Here is a 12810-nt window from a genome sequence, read left to right on the forward strand (position 1 = left end):
TGTCTTTAGAAACTTCTAATAAATATAAATTAAAATAAAAAAGATCATATTTAATTGAGTTATGGCGGGAAAATGATAATTATCTCTGCATTTGTTGACAATGAAAACAATGATAAAAAACTCAAATTGATAAGACAAAAATAAAATTTACAGTTGAATTATTAATATTACATGAAATGAGATGAAATCGATAAAAAAACATTAATAGGTAATACTATTATTTTGTGAAATTGTGTAAATCGTAAATGCAATAGTTAGTACTTCTTTTGCTCATCAACTTTATATTTATGTAACAAAATTTGCGCACTGTTTTTTAATTATTTTAAATATATTCGAAAAATTTTAAATATGTATTTTTATTTTATTTATCATATAATTATGCTTCGAAAATAAATTTTTCGTGATACTTTAAAATGTTAAAGTTTACATATGATTATAAATTTTAGGTTAGGTATTTTTTTTCGAATATACTTAAGTACAATTATTAATTGTAATTTTGTTTGTTTATTTTCGACTATTTTAAAAGTAAAAATCACATTGAATAAAAGCTTGTGATTGTAAATTGTAATTGTTGTTAATGAGCTCCTTTATTCCTAATTATAATTAACGGCTTGTATAATTTCTTAACGATTACGGACTGAACTACAGACATTTAATTGTATAAATATACCCACATCCTACAATAAAGACCATATTCTGTATATTAATTTAGAATTTTTTTTTATTGTCAAATTAATTTTAACAGAAGTATTATTTATTATATTATATAACGAAGATGAAAACGATAATTAACATTTATTTATAATATACTGACTAAAATATCAAGATTATGAACATTTAAGTGATTTACAACACTGAGCTGATAGATGCATTCGATGCTGAAGAATACAAAGGTCATGCTAAACATAAAATGACGTTACTTGAAGATAAATACAGCTTATTTTTTTATTTATTCAGAAATTAATATTTTTACTTATCATTGTTAAGTATGATGTTTATTTTTAGCAGTTTTACCCACATGAAAATATATATAGATGCGAAAAATCTATGTAACATATTGTTTTTTCGTGTAAACATATATTTTGGATATATATTAGCATATATTAGCATATGCCAACATAAATATCACCGAATATATGTTAATATATATGTGAACATATACGAAAAACTTATCGAACATATTTGTTTTTCGCGCGCATATATGTAACATATGAAGCATAAAATTTTAGCATTTTTATTTTTCACGCGAGTTAGAAAATTTTACCAAGTGAATTACAATAGAGAAAAAAGTGATTTATTAAAAAAATTAAAATAGCTTCGTAGATAAACAAAATACTGTTTTTCCTTTAGTAAGGAAATAACTAAGTGTATAATTAACTAGTAACATCCTGTGGCAGCAAATTTCAAGACATATTTTAACTTGTTTGTTATACACAGTTGAAAATTTTGTGTTATTGTGTATAAAAATTCAATGGTTAAATATTTTGTGTAAATTATTTGACACCATCAAGTGTTAGTTTAACTACAGTTGGATGTGTTGTCTCCCTTCTTAAAAAATCCGATAGATTCTTATAGCTGTATGTATAAGGCCCTAATATACTTAACTACAGCACTTCTCATAGAACTCATACATTCTTATAAAATCTCTATGGGAAATTATAAAAATCTATTGGATCCTATGAGATTTCCTGAACAGGGCTGTTCTCAATAAGTTTTAAACCTGTATTATTGTTTGACACAAGTATAATGTGTTAAATTAATACAAATTTTTCAACTGTGTATTTTAAAATTAAACAATATTCAAAAGAATGTAAAAAAATTTTCTTATTTCACTAGATTATCCAATGAATTAATTAAAAATATTAACAAATAATAACCTATTCAACTTAAGACCATTCAGTTACTTGAGTGTGATCATTAAAATTTTTTTTCAATGCAATTTTTTTTTTCAAGTTTACTTGTTTCTACTAAAGAAGTAGTATAACAATAAATTTTCGCGGTTAAATTAATTTCTTTAGTGTATAATGTGTGAATGAATTTATAATTTTTTCTCATAGGTATGAGAATGACCCAATAGAAAATAGTTATAACAACCCATGGTATCATATTAAAGCTGTATTTATTCCAAGTGCAGTCTGTGTGAACAAACAAGCTAACACCAGTTGCTAGGTGTAGGTTAGTTTCTGTGGTAGTGATTGGAGCAAGGTTGTACACTCGTTGTAGAATAACATAGAGATCATAGAATCAACATGTGCAAAAGTAAATCAAAGATATATATACATATACATATATACCTATATATATCTTTATACATATAAGTGAAGATAATAAAGGAGTATAGGTTTAAAGAAGTAAAGGTCAAAGGTTATAGGTCAGCATACTAAAATAATTCAAAGTATCAGTTAATCAAAACACTATACGATGTAATAGTTCAGCTTTGAGACTATTTTGATATTTTTTTTATTATATGCTCCATTAGAACCGTTTAATTATTCTAGATTAAAAAACAAATGATAATAGAGAAATATGTTGAATAATTTCTGTAATAGTAAAATTTCATAGTTTTTATTTTAGAAATCAAACATTTTTATCATCTTAATTATGACTTTACGCTTATGATTCAAATTAACTTTACGGTAATGAATTTTGTTTTTTACGAAATTATTTATCGATACTTTTACACCATTTATTATAATTATCACAAAGTTTTAGAAATAATTAACTAGATCTGCGTATTAAATTTTATTTTTGGACAAATTTAATTTTGATATTAATTGTTATTTACAGCAATTTAATTTTCGTATACCTAAAGATAAATATGTATACATATATGTCAACTTTTTTGAAGAACTAGATCCACATTACTCATTTTCGAATAGCAATTAAAACTGTATAATATTAATATATTATAAAAAAAAAAGTCTTGTTATGAAATTCAACAATTATTCTAATCTTGTACACTTTTATACTCACTATATAAATTACGAAAATTAAAAACTTAGAATAAAGACATTTGATAACATATTTTCCATTAACTTGAATATTTTTTTCGATAAAGTGTATTTAGTATTAACTATTTTTTTCGTTAAATTCAGAGTATTCTTTTTCGGGATTTAAATTCGAAATTCAAATAATAATGAATAACAAATATTGTTATTCTATGCACATAAAATTATGACTCTACGTAAATGAAACAAAATCATGTAGTTCATTGCTTAAATAAATTTTCACGCCCCGCTATGCGATCGAATTATAAGGAACGGCTGTGATCCTTCTAAAATTTATTTTATCACTAGATCATTTTTTTGTTTGTTTCAAGTTTTTTTAAAAATTAGTTAAAAGGTGTTCCAAAATAAAAAGGGAGGTTTTGATAAAAAAGCGATTTTATGTTGAATAAAATTAAATGTGATCTCGCTTTCTAAATACGAATTAGCGAAAATCACTATTTGGTAGTGAATAGTCACTGTTTTTACTATTTCATATTTGAGAGACCAAGAGACATTTCCAGTGCTTTAACTTCTTTTTAATTACTAAACTCGTTAATAGAAAATAAAAATATTCTTTAAAAAAACAAACAAAATCATCAAAAGTTAATTCATTAGTATAAAAAAAAAATTAAGAAATTCAATACAAAAAAGAACTATTTGGATTAAACAACTCACAGGGCGTGATTTTGTGAATTTATGTATTTTTTCTTATTATTATATAAAATTTTCCATAAAAAATTTGATCTCATTATCGTAAGTCAATAATTCAGATGGTAAAAATTTTCAAAATAAACCGAAAACTAAAATTTTTTTCTGTAAAATTATCTATTCTTTGAAAAATAAAAAATAAATAAACGATTTATGGGAGGGTAATAAAATGGTTTTTTAAAGGATATTTGAAAGGATTAAACAACATTGTTGGTGTAGTGGTTACTCATTTTTTTACTTTTTTTTTTTTGTGGGAAGCTAATTGGTTTGTGTCTCACCTGCGACCTCGCTCGTTCTTCAAAGTGCCGCCGTACTTGTTTCGCGTCCCGATCAGGTCAATTATCTCGGGGATACAACTGGCGAATATGGCCTACACCACGTGATAGAACAAAACACAACACTCGCATCAATATACATTAGAGAGGATTTTTATTTATTTATTGTCAATAATGTCGAGTCATGTTAATCTGTCCTCAAATTGTTAAATATTAAATTCGTCATAATTATCATTATTATTATTATTTTTATTTTTTATTTTATATATGCTTACGTAAAAGGATTATATAGAGTTACAGATATAAAAAAAAATTATTAAGGGTTGTACAGGGATTAATTGAAATGTGAAGGGGTAAAAGAGATAGCTTAAACTAAATTTAACCAGAGTTAGTAGACACGATCATCTGCGTGCTATACTGTGACCCATTTTTATATTAATTTTATTAATAAATATTTCTTATCATTTTGCAATTTTTGTACTTTTTCAATACCTAGGACAAGGTTGCCTACTCCTAAACCTACTCACGCATCTAAACTTTAGACTACGTGTGCCGTCACGTCTAAAACTTCAATAAAACTAAGAAATCAGAGCTCAAAGTTTAAAACATCCACTGTAAAAAATTGGGAGTAATTACAGACTTTAATTCAATCCGAATTCACTCCGTTACTCGGAGTTCTGGAGTCTTAAAAATTCCTCTGAATACGGAGTAAATACGGAGTTGGTTTTTTCAGCGGAGTGATCTGGATTTTATTTGAATCCGCATTCACTGCGATTCGGAGTTTTAATATTAAAATGAACTCGTTTTAGAAGTGAATTTCACGCTGACCTGGAGTTTCAAAATTAAACTTTCCTTTGGATTTACTCCGCGTTCACTCCGCTAATTTTTTACAGTGTACATTTCATTAAAATTTTCTAATGATCCGGAAGTTAGTAGACAATTATAAATTTTCGGATTTTTTTTTCTAACTAATGAATTACAAAAAAAATCAAAATTAAAAATATGCACATGTAGAAAATTAAAAAAAACAATAGGTGCAATTTTTTAAAATATTTTTTTTATAATTTATCGTTTATAAAAAAATCCAAAAATTATTAGACGTCGCCTAACTTTCGAGGCTCAATAAAAAATTTTCTTTTTAATTAAAAAAAAAAAAACTTGAAACATTTTCAAAATTATTGAACTCACGTCAACTTTGATTTCAATAATTAAAAAGTTTGCAGCTCAAAAATATATCATAAGAGTTCTTGACATCTTTAATAATTATACGAATTCGTTAATTAGAAAAGACGTAGCTGAATGTAATCTTTGCGTTCTATGGGTTAAAAAAATAATAATTAGAGGGGGTATTAAAGTAATCTAATTACTAGACTCTGCGCTCTAATATTTAAATCATTTAACTATATAAATTTAATAAGTTGATATAAATAAATAAACGTCATTCTGGCGTTTGGTAACTTGTGCAGATCGCGCATTGCTGTTTGTTTTATATTTTTGTTTATTTATTTCCGACAAGTGGACTTACTAGTTTAATGATTGATTAATAGTAAATGTTCTATATGTTATTACTGAATATTTTAAAGTTAAAATAAAACATTTATCAATCAAGTCATGTCCGCTCTCGCTTACCTACGCACGCTCAAACTCGCATCGGCATTCAACTAAAATTTTAAATGGAATTAAATTTATTGAGTCGATATCATAACAGATCAACCTTCATTCAATATATAAATACATATATATAAGGGGTGTGTGAATCGGGTTCCAATCGAATATATCTATTCGATTCAAATTTTCAATCAAATCATTCAAATTTTTGAATTATTTGTAACTTTTGAAATTATTCGTCAACATTAGAACTATTCGAAAATTTTTAAATTATTCGTAACTTTTCGAATAATTCGAGTCTCGTATAATTCAAATCTTTTCAAATTATTCGTAACTTTTCAAATCATTCGTTAATATTAGAATTATCCGAAAGTTTTTGTATCTATTATAATTTTTAGTCGTTCAAAAAAAAATTTTGGGATTATTCGTAAATTTCCAAATAATTTGAGAACTTACGAATAATTCGGAAAGTTTCGATTCAATCGAAAAATTACGAATTATTCGAAAATTTACAAATATTCAAAAAATTCGAATTATTTGATTTGAAGTTGGAATCAAATAATTGGATTCGATGCAATACGAATAATTTGTAAGTTCGAACTATTCGCACACCCTTAATATATATGTGGGTATGTATGTATGTAGACATTTAGTCTCTGGATAGCAGTTAGTCATTGTATAATATCAGTGGGTCGAGTAATTTTATTCGATACGCCCGAAGAGTTCTGTAGTAAAGCTTGTAAAAATTGAGAGCAAATCGTTATCGCTAAATGACGTGAATTTAATCACTCGCTCTCCCATGTCACTATTTTCTATTTCATTATTTTATTAACTTCATTTTTATTACGAGCTCATAGCTTATATTTGAGATTTACGTTAACTTCTTTTTATGCACAAAGTACTTGATCATAAACTTCAATAAATATGAAATGAGCTATTGGAGATGAGATTATTTTTCAACATCAATTTACATTGAAATAATACTCCCTATTCGCTCCGTATGCGGAGTGTTTTTTTTCTAAAACTCCGGAACTTCGACTGACGGAGTGAATTCGGATATAAATAAAATCCGTGATCACCCGCATTCACTCCCGATTTTTCACAGTGTATAGAAAAAATGTAAAAAAAAAATTGTATCTGAAAATATATTTAAATTTTACTATTGTATATACATAAGTATATGCCCTTTTCAATAAACTGCAGATAATATAAATTAGGACTTGAAAATAAAGACAGAATGAATAGCAAATGAATGATTAATGAGTGTATGACACGCATATGTAAAATTGTTGAATACATAAATATAAATATTTTACAGAACGCTGTTCAAATAATAGGAAATTATCACTATTTCTTGGGACATATGTTAGTATCGAGTATATTGATATACTTTTAATTAAATATTATATTTGTGATTTTCCAAAACTGTTGAAAATTAATAATCATTTTCACTAAAGTTTGAGCCGGCAAATGTACATCGATGATCGATAACAATCCAATAATAGATAAATTGTTAAAATTTTCAGTGTATGAATGATAACTGTTGATATGACAGTATTCAAAAAATATGTGAGTAAGCATTTGATAAAATTGGGTGCGTGTACGCATTGTTTAATCTCATTTATATTGTTGATATATGATATGTATTCAAAAATGTAGTCAGATAAATCATAATTGTGACTATTTTACTAGACTACCAAGTGCGTCGCAGCCAATGGTAGGATTATTTAATTAATAAATACTTTACTTTTTTACAAAATGGCAAAAAAAAATCACAGGTACAACAGATCCGTAAAAAAATTGCGATTATAAAAAATGAGTATATAATTGACTGTTGTTATTTATGAAAACTATTACTGGTGGTGAAAAAAATTGTTCAAATTCAAATTTATTGTTTTTTTTTCATAAATTGCCATTTTGTTTTCTTTACTGATCTACATAAATAAATCGTAAATGTCATATAAATAATAACATAAAGACGTGCGTTTTCTACGAACCCTAATATTTATATATATATATACTGTAAAAAATTTGGGGTAAATTCGGAATGATTACGGATTTTATTTAAATTTGAATTCACTCCGTCACTCAGAGTTCCAGAATTTAAAAAAAATCACTCCGCAAATGGAGTAAATTGGGAGTTTGTCTTTTCAGAAGAATGATTTCGGAGTGAAGTGAATTTTATTTTCATCCGCATTCACTGCGATTCAGAGTTTTAATATTAAAATAAACTCCCCTTTGGAGTGAATTTTACTCTTAAGGGATTAAATGAATAAAAAGTCATCGACTCCGCATTCACTCCGCAAATTTTTTACTGTGTACATTCGGATGTATTAAGTAAATGACATTTGTTTTTCATCAGGTACCACTTAAAATTTTCAGAGTGATCTAAACAAAAATGTTCGGTGAGAATGAGTATAAGACTAAAAGATTCAGAGAAGTAATTAATCGATAGAAAATCTAACTTCTCTATAAAAAAATTTTTATGCAGCAATCTTGCCAATCTTACTGATGGAAAGTAATTAGCATTGTAATGTTTTAATTGGCTATATATTGGTATTTTTTATGATAAATCTTATTTTTTTTTTTTTATGGGAAATTCATTAATTCATTCATTATCTTAAGCAAAAATGATTGATAAGTTAATATTCCAAACTGAATGAAAGGTTTAGATCCATACAGATTAAAGACAGGAGAGATGCTGCGATTATAACAAAAAAATTCATTTTTCCTATCAATATCATAGTAGTGACAGACAAGTATCTACCCTATTGGGTAGAGGTAGTATTTTTGGCCACTGCTCCATTTTTGAACATTTAATACTTTATTTTAATTAATGAAAACGTATAAAACAAAATTTCTACAGCAATAGTGTGATAAAAGTATCTGTGTACACATTTTCAAAATTAATTATGATATTGCGCTTTTTACAAGATATTTTATTTAAATTTTTCAAGTGTCCAAAACTGGCCCTAAAGTGCACAGAATAAAAGGATTTTTTGTTCCAAGAAAATTTTTACTTGATCCAAGAAAATTTTTGTATTATAAATTACAAACAAAAGTTTTCTTGGGGTGAACAAAAATTTTCTTCGAACAAGAAAAAAATTTTTTAGGCGAGAAAAAAATTCTTGAGCCAAGAAAAATTTTTTTCTTCAATTCGTAATTCAAAATATTTCTTGCGCCAAGTAATTATTTTTTCTGTGTGGCCAATATAGTAAAAAAATACTTCGTACTCGACCAATGTCATTTTTTTCTCAAAAATTAATTACTTATAATAATGATATATAATTAGTTTTCAATTAGCAATGCAACAAATTTCTTAGGGCAAGTAAACATTTTCTTGGGGCGAGTAAAATTTTTTTGCACCAAGAAATCCTTTTTTTTTGTGTGGATAAATATTTCTAAAAGTCTAAACTTTGATAGCAGACCTATTGATTCATAAATCTGAGCTCATATTTTCCCAAACATCTTCTTATAGATAACTCGAAAAATTTTTAGTGGTACCTAGTGAAAAAAGTCGATTTCATTTAATGTGCTCTCATATATATAAGCAGCAATTTATCTACGCTTGTAGAGGGATTCTCTACCAACGCAACTACTTTATATTATTAACGTCATCTCACATATATGATGTAACTATAAAATCGAATTACTATTAATTGTTTAATCAAAAAATGTGCCCTTCAATTTATTTTAAATCACGCTTTATTTTTAATACACAACACTAACTCATGCCACCAAGAAATCCTATATATATTATTATAAAAAATCATTATTACTTCGAAATAAAATATATTACAAAATTATAAAAAATTTACACGGTACTGATATTTAAAATATAAACAAACTAACTCCTTGAAAAATATATTTGGTAATAATAAAAATCAAAAAATACTTTAATTGCTTTCGTTAAAATTTATACTAATGACTAATTTAAAATAAATACACATATCTTTCAGTTATTTGCTTAAATTGTATGAAGATAAAATACAAGAAAAACGTCCAACTACTGATGAATATAAAAAATGGGCACTTATGTCGAGTGCAAAATACTGTTTGCTTTTTAATTATAATTATAATTTAATGAGATGCAATTACAATTAGATAACTTGTGTAATCAATTTTGCCTACTCTATGATTTATTATTAGTGATAAATAAATAATAAATATATACGTATTTTTGGTTTTTTAACATAACTAAAATTTTAAATAAATTAAAATAATGATGACAAATTATTTTCCAAGCATATTTATCAGCAAGTGTAATATAAAAATAAATAAAATTTATCTAACTTTAGAAAAAATGGTTATAGAAGCAGTGAAATAGAAGCGAAGGTTTTAAAATAAGAATATTATTGTTTGGTAGTAAAATCTAAAAAAATTTTAAAAGAACAGATAGAAAAAATTATAATGTTATTTTTACATGACTTTATCCTAAAAGTTAATATCATTGATAACAACAGTGGTCTCAATAAAAAGTAAATAATCAAAAGAAGAAATTTTTAAGAAAGATAAATTTTATTGACAGTGATGTCCTTTTTAATTCAATTTTTATAGTCAAAAATGATAAAAATTACAAAAACATTAAAAAAATTAGTATGAAAAAGTTTGATACTGAGAGGGCATGTGGTAAATATATGAATTTTCCCGAGCACATTGTAAAATATAGTACTCGATACACTGAAAAATTCCCAATTAATTTTACTATGGGTGCATAGTAACACCGGACTATAAGAAAACTGATTCAAAATTTACAAGTGTCCCATAGTAAACGTCTGCGCAGACTACACGATTGTGGCCTATGCGCATACGTTTACTATGGGACACTTGTAAATTTGGACCAGTTTTCTTATAGTCCGGTGTTACTATGCACCGATATTAAAATTTGTTGGGAATTTTTCACAGTGTAGCATATATATGAAGTGCCATTTCTACAAACAACAGTAAAAATTTAGTTACTGGTTAGATGTCATCACAGTACCAAATTTAATGGGTAATTTTTACTACACGGAAAAAAATAGATAGTACTGGTTACTGTTCAGCGCAATACAAATAATGAAAAATACACGTTACTATGACTGATTGATATTAGAACAGAAGTGAGTCATTGCTTAACGTGTACTATGACTTTTTAAACAATAACCAGTGCGTACTACACAGCACATGAATCATTTGACGGGTTACTGTCATTATAGTCGCCGTTCATGGTAAAAGAGTATACGAACCTCTCAGCACAGATCTTGTCACTGTATAGAATGCGAACACTTACTATACATCGATATTATGAATGGTTACTTTGCCTTATATATCTCATTCTCATTAACATTCAGAACAGTACTCAGTGTCTAGTGTCAAGAATAGTAAAGACATATATGAATGTAATAACCGTTCATGTCAGAACCGAACTGAGTACTGTTTTGAATGTTAATCAGATCTACGAGACAAAATAACCATTCCTATCGCTGAATAGTTGTGGTGATAAATGCAATAACATTTCTTACCGTGTAAGTTCTCGCATTCTATACTGCAACAAGAGCTGTGCTGAGAGGTTCGTATACTCTTGAACTATGAATGACGACCATTTTAACACACTGAGAGAAAAGTGCATGGTTGTGGTAACCAGAAAAGGATAAGGATGAAAAAATAGTCATCTAAACTAATATTTATAGTTTCTTGAACTATATCATAGTGCCCGAAACTATTTGGAAGTAGTAGTTTTAGCTAAGCATTTGTTGTGTTGTGGTAACTACTTTATATTATTTCTCAGAACTTATAATTCAGCAGAATCACAAATGTTTCAGCAATTGTACGATTGTATTTTCATTAATTTAGCATCATTTAAGTCGTCAACGAATATAATTAAGGATTTTTCTTCATTATTTTGAACTTCCCGCTAAGAAAATTGTAAATTTTCAAAAATTCGGGAAGTTATTGGTTTCGGTCCGATTTGCAAAAACCGAATTTATATCAGATTTTGACGTTTTGAGGTTCTAGGAAGCTATCCTGACTAATTTCACGATGATGTCCGAGTGTATGTATGTGTGTACGTCATTGTCATTGTTCATTGAACTATAACACAGTTAAAACAACTATGATATCATCATACATTTTACAAGTATATATTAGTTATCTGAACTGAGGGTAATAGTGGAGGCTTCATTGAACTGTGTTTTTCATAGTTCAGAAAACCAATTTTTTCTCTCAGTGCAGTAACCAGTCATATGTTTCATGTGCTGTGTAGCACAGCACTGGTTACTATTTAAAAAGTTATAACTTTTTAAACATAGTGCGTGTTAAGCAATGACTTACTCCTGTTCTAATATGAATCATTCATAGTAAAGTGTATTTTTCTCTATATTTTTCGTCGATTACTGCGCAGAACAGTAACCAGTACTATTCATTTTTTTCCGTGTAAAAAATTTTGACGTGTATCATAAAAATTGATTATTTTTTCGACTCGATATTTTGTACAAAATAAATTATATACTTGAGGCTTAATTGCATTATACTTTCAAGAGACAATAATTATTATTTCTGATTTTTCCTAATACTCGTTCTTTATTTTGACTTAGAACTCATTAACTTTTTCATATTATTATTTACAGAACTTTACTTATAGATATTTGATTTCTCATAAAGTTGAACATTAAAAGCCATCATTTCGTCAATTATGAATATTATAAACAATGTTTTTTTTTTTTATATTCAACTTGACCACTTTATTATCTATGATCGTAATATATAACTTTATACATGTAATATAAAATAAATGAATATATAATTACTATTAATAGTAGTAAAAAAATTAAATTATCAAAACTAACAGGTTTTAAAAGTAAAGGATTACGAATTAAAAAAATAAATAAATAGAAAAATATTAAATTATTCGGAGCTAGTATAATAATAGGGTGTTAATTGTTAATTGCATTATTTTTAGATAAAAGGCTTGTGTCCACATTCAGGTGGATGTTTATTTATTATTGGGGTACCTGCGTCCACGCTCGCGCTTGTACTGGCCACCGTACTTGCAGCGGTTCGCGGCAAGCTCCGTGATCTCAGGGATCCAGCTGGCAAACACCGCCTACACCCACAATAATCCGTTGCCGTAAGATTTCAAAAAAACCTAACTACTATATTTTTTTAAATTATGTTTCATATTATCGAAGCTTATCTTGGATTATCAATCTTGCATTTCTATCTACAATATTAGTAATTAATTGTTCTGATCGTAA

At 26.8% G+C, this 12810-nt stretch overlaps 1 protein-coding gene and 1 long non-coding RNA gene across 2 annotated transcripts in view; one reads left to right on the forward strand and one right to left on the reverse strand.

Annotated features, from left to right (window-relative positions):
• LOC130665736 (calcium-activated potassium channel slowpoke) overlaps positions 1-12810 on the reverse strand; it is a 138574-nt gene that overhangs the window by 72069 nt on the left and 53695 nt on the right. Inside the window, 1 exon segment of the mRNA XM_057466282.1 lies at positions 3974-4065. Within this exon segment, the coding sequence (XP_057322265.1) occupies positions 3974-4065 (92 nt within the window).
• Positions 1-12810, forward strand: part of LOC130665737 (uncharacterized) — a 33308-nt gene that overhangs the window by 2130 nt on the left and 18368 nt on the right. The window contains exon 2 of the long non-coding RNA XR_008989575.1: positions 12516-12683. This is a non-coding gene — a long non-coding RNA (uncharacterized LOC130665737). The remainder of the gene's footprint in view (positions 1-12515; positions 12684-12810) is intronic.

The sequence above is a fragment of the Microplitis mediator genome, chromosome 3 (genome assembly GCF_029852145.1).
Source record: "Microplitis mediator isolate UGA2020A chromosome 3, iyMicMedi2.1, whole genome shotgun sequence".
Taxonomy (NCBI): Eukaryota; Metazoa; Arthropoda; class Insecta; order Hymenoptera; family Braconidae; genus Microplitis; species Microplitis mediator.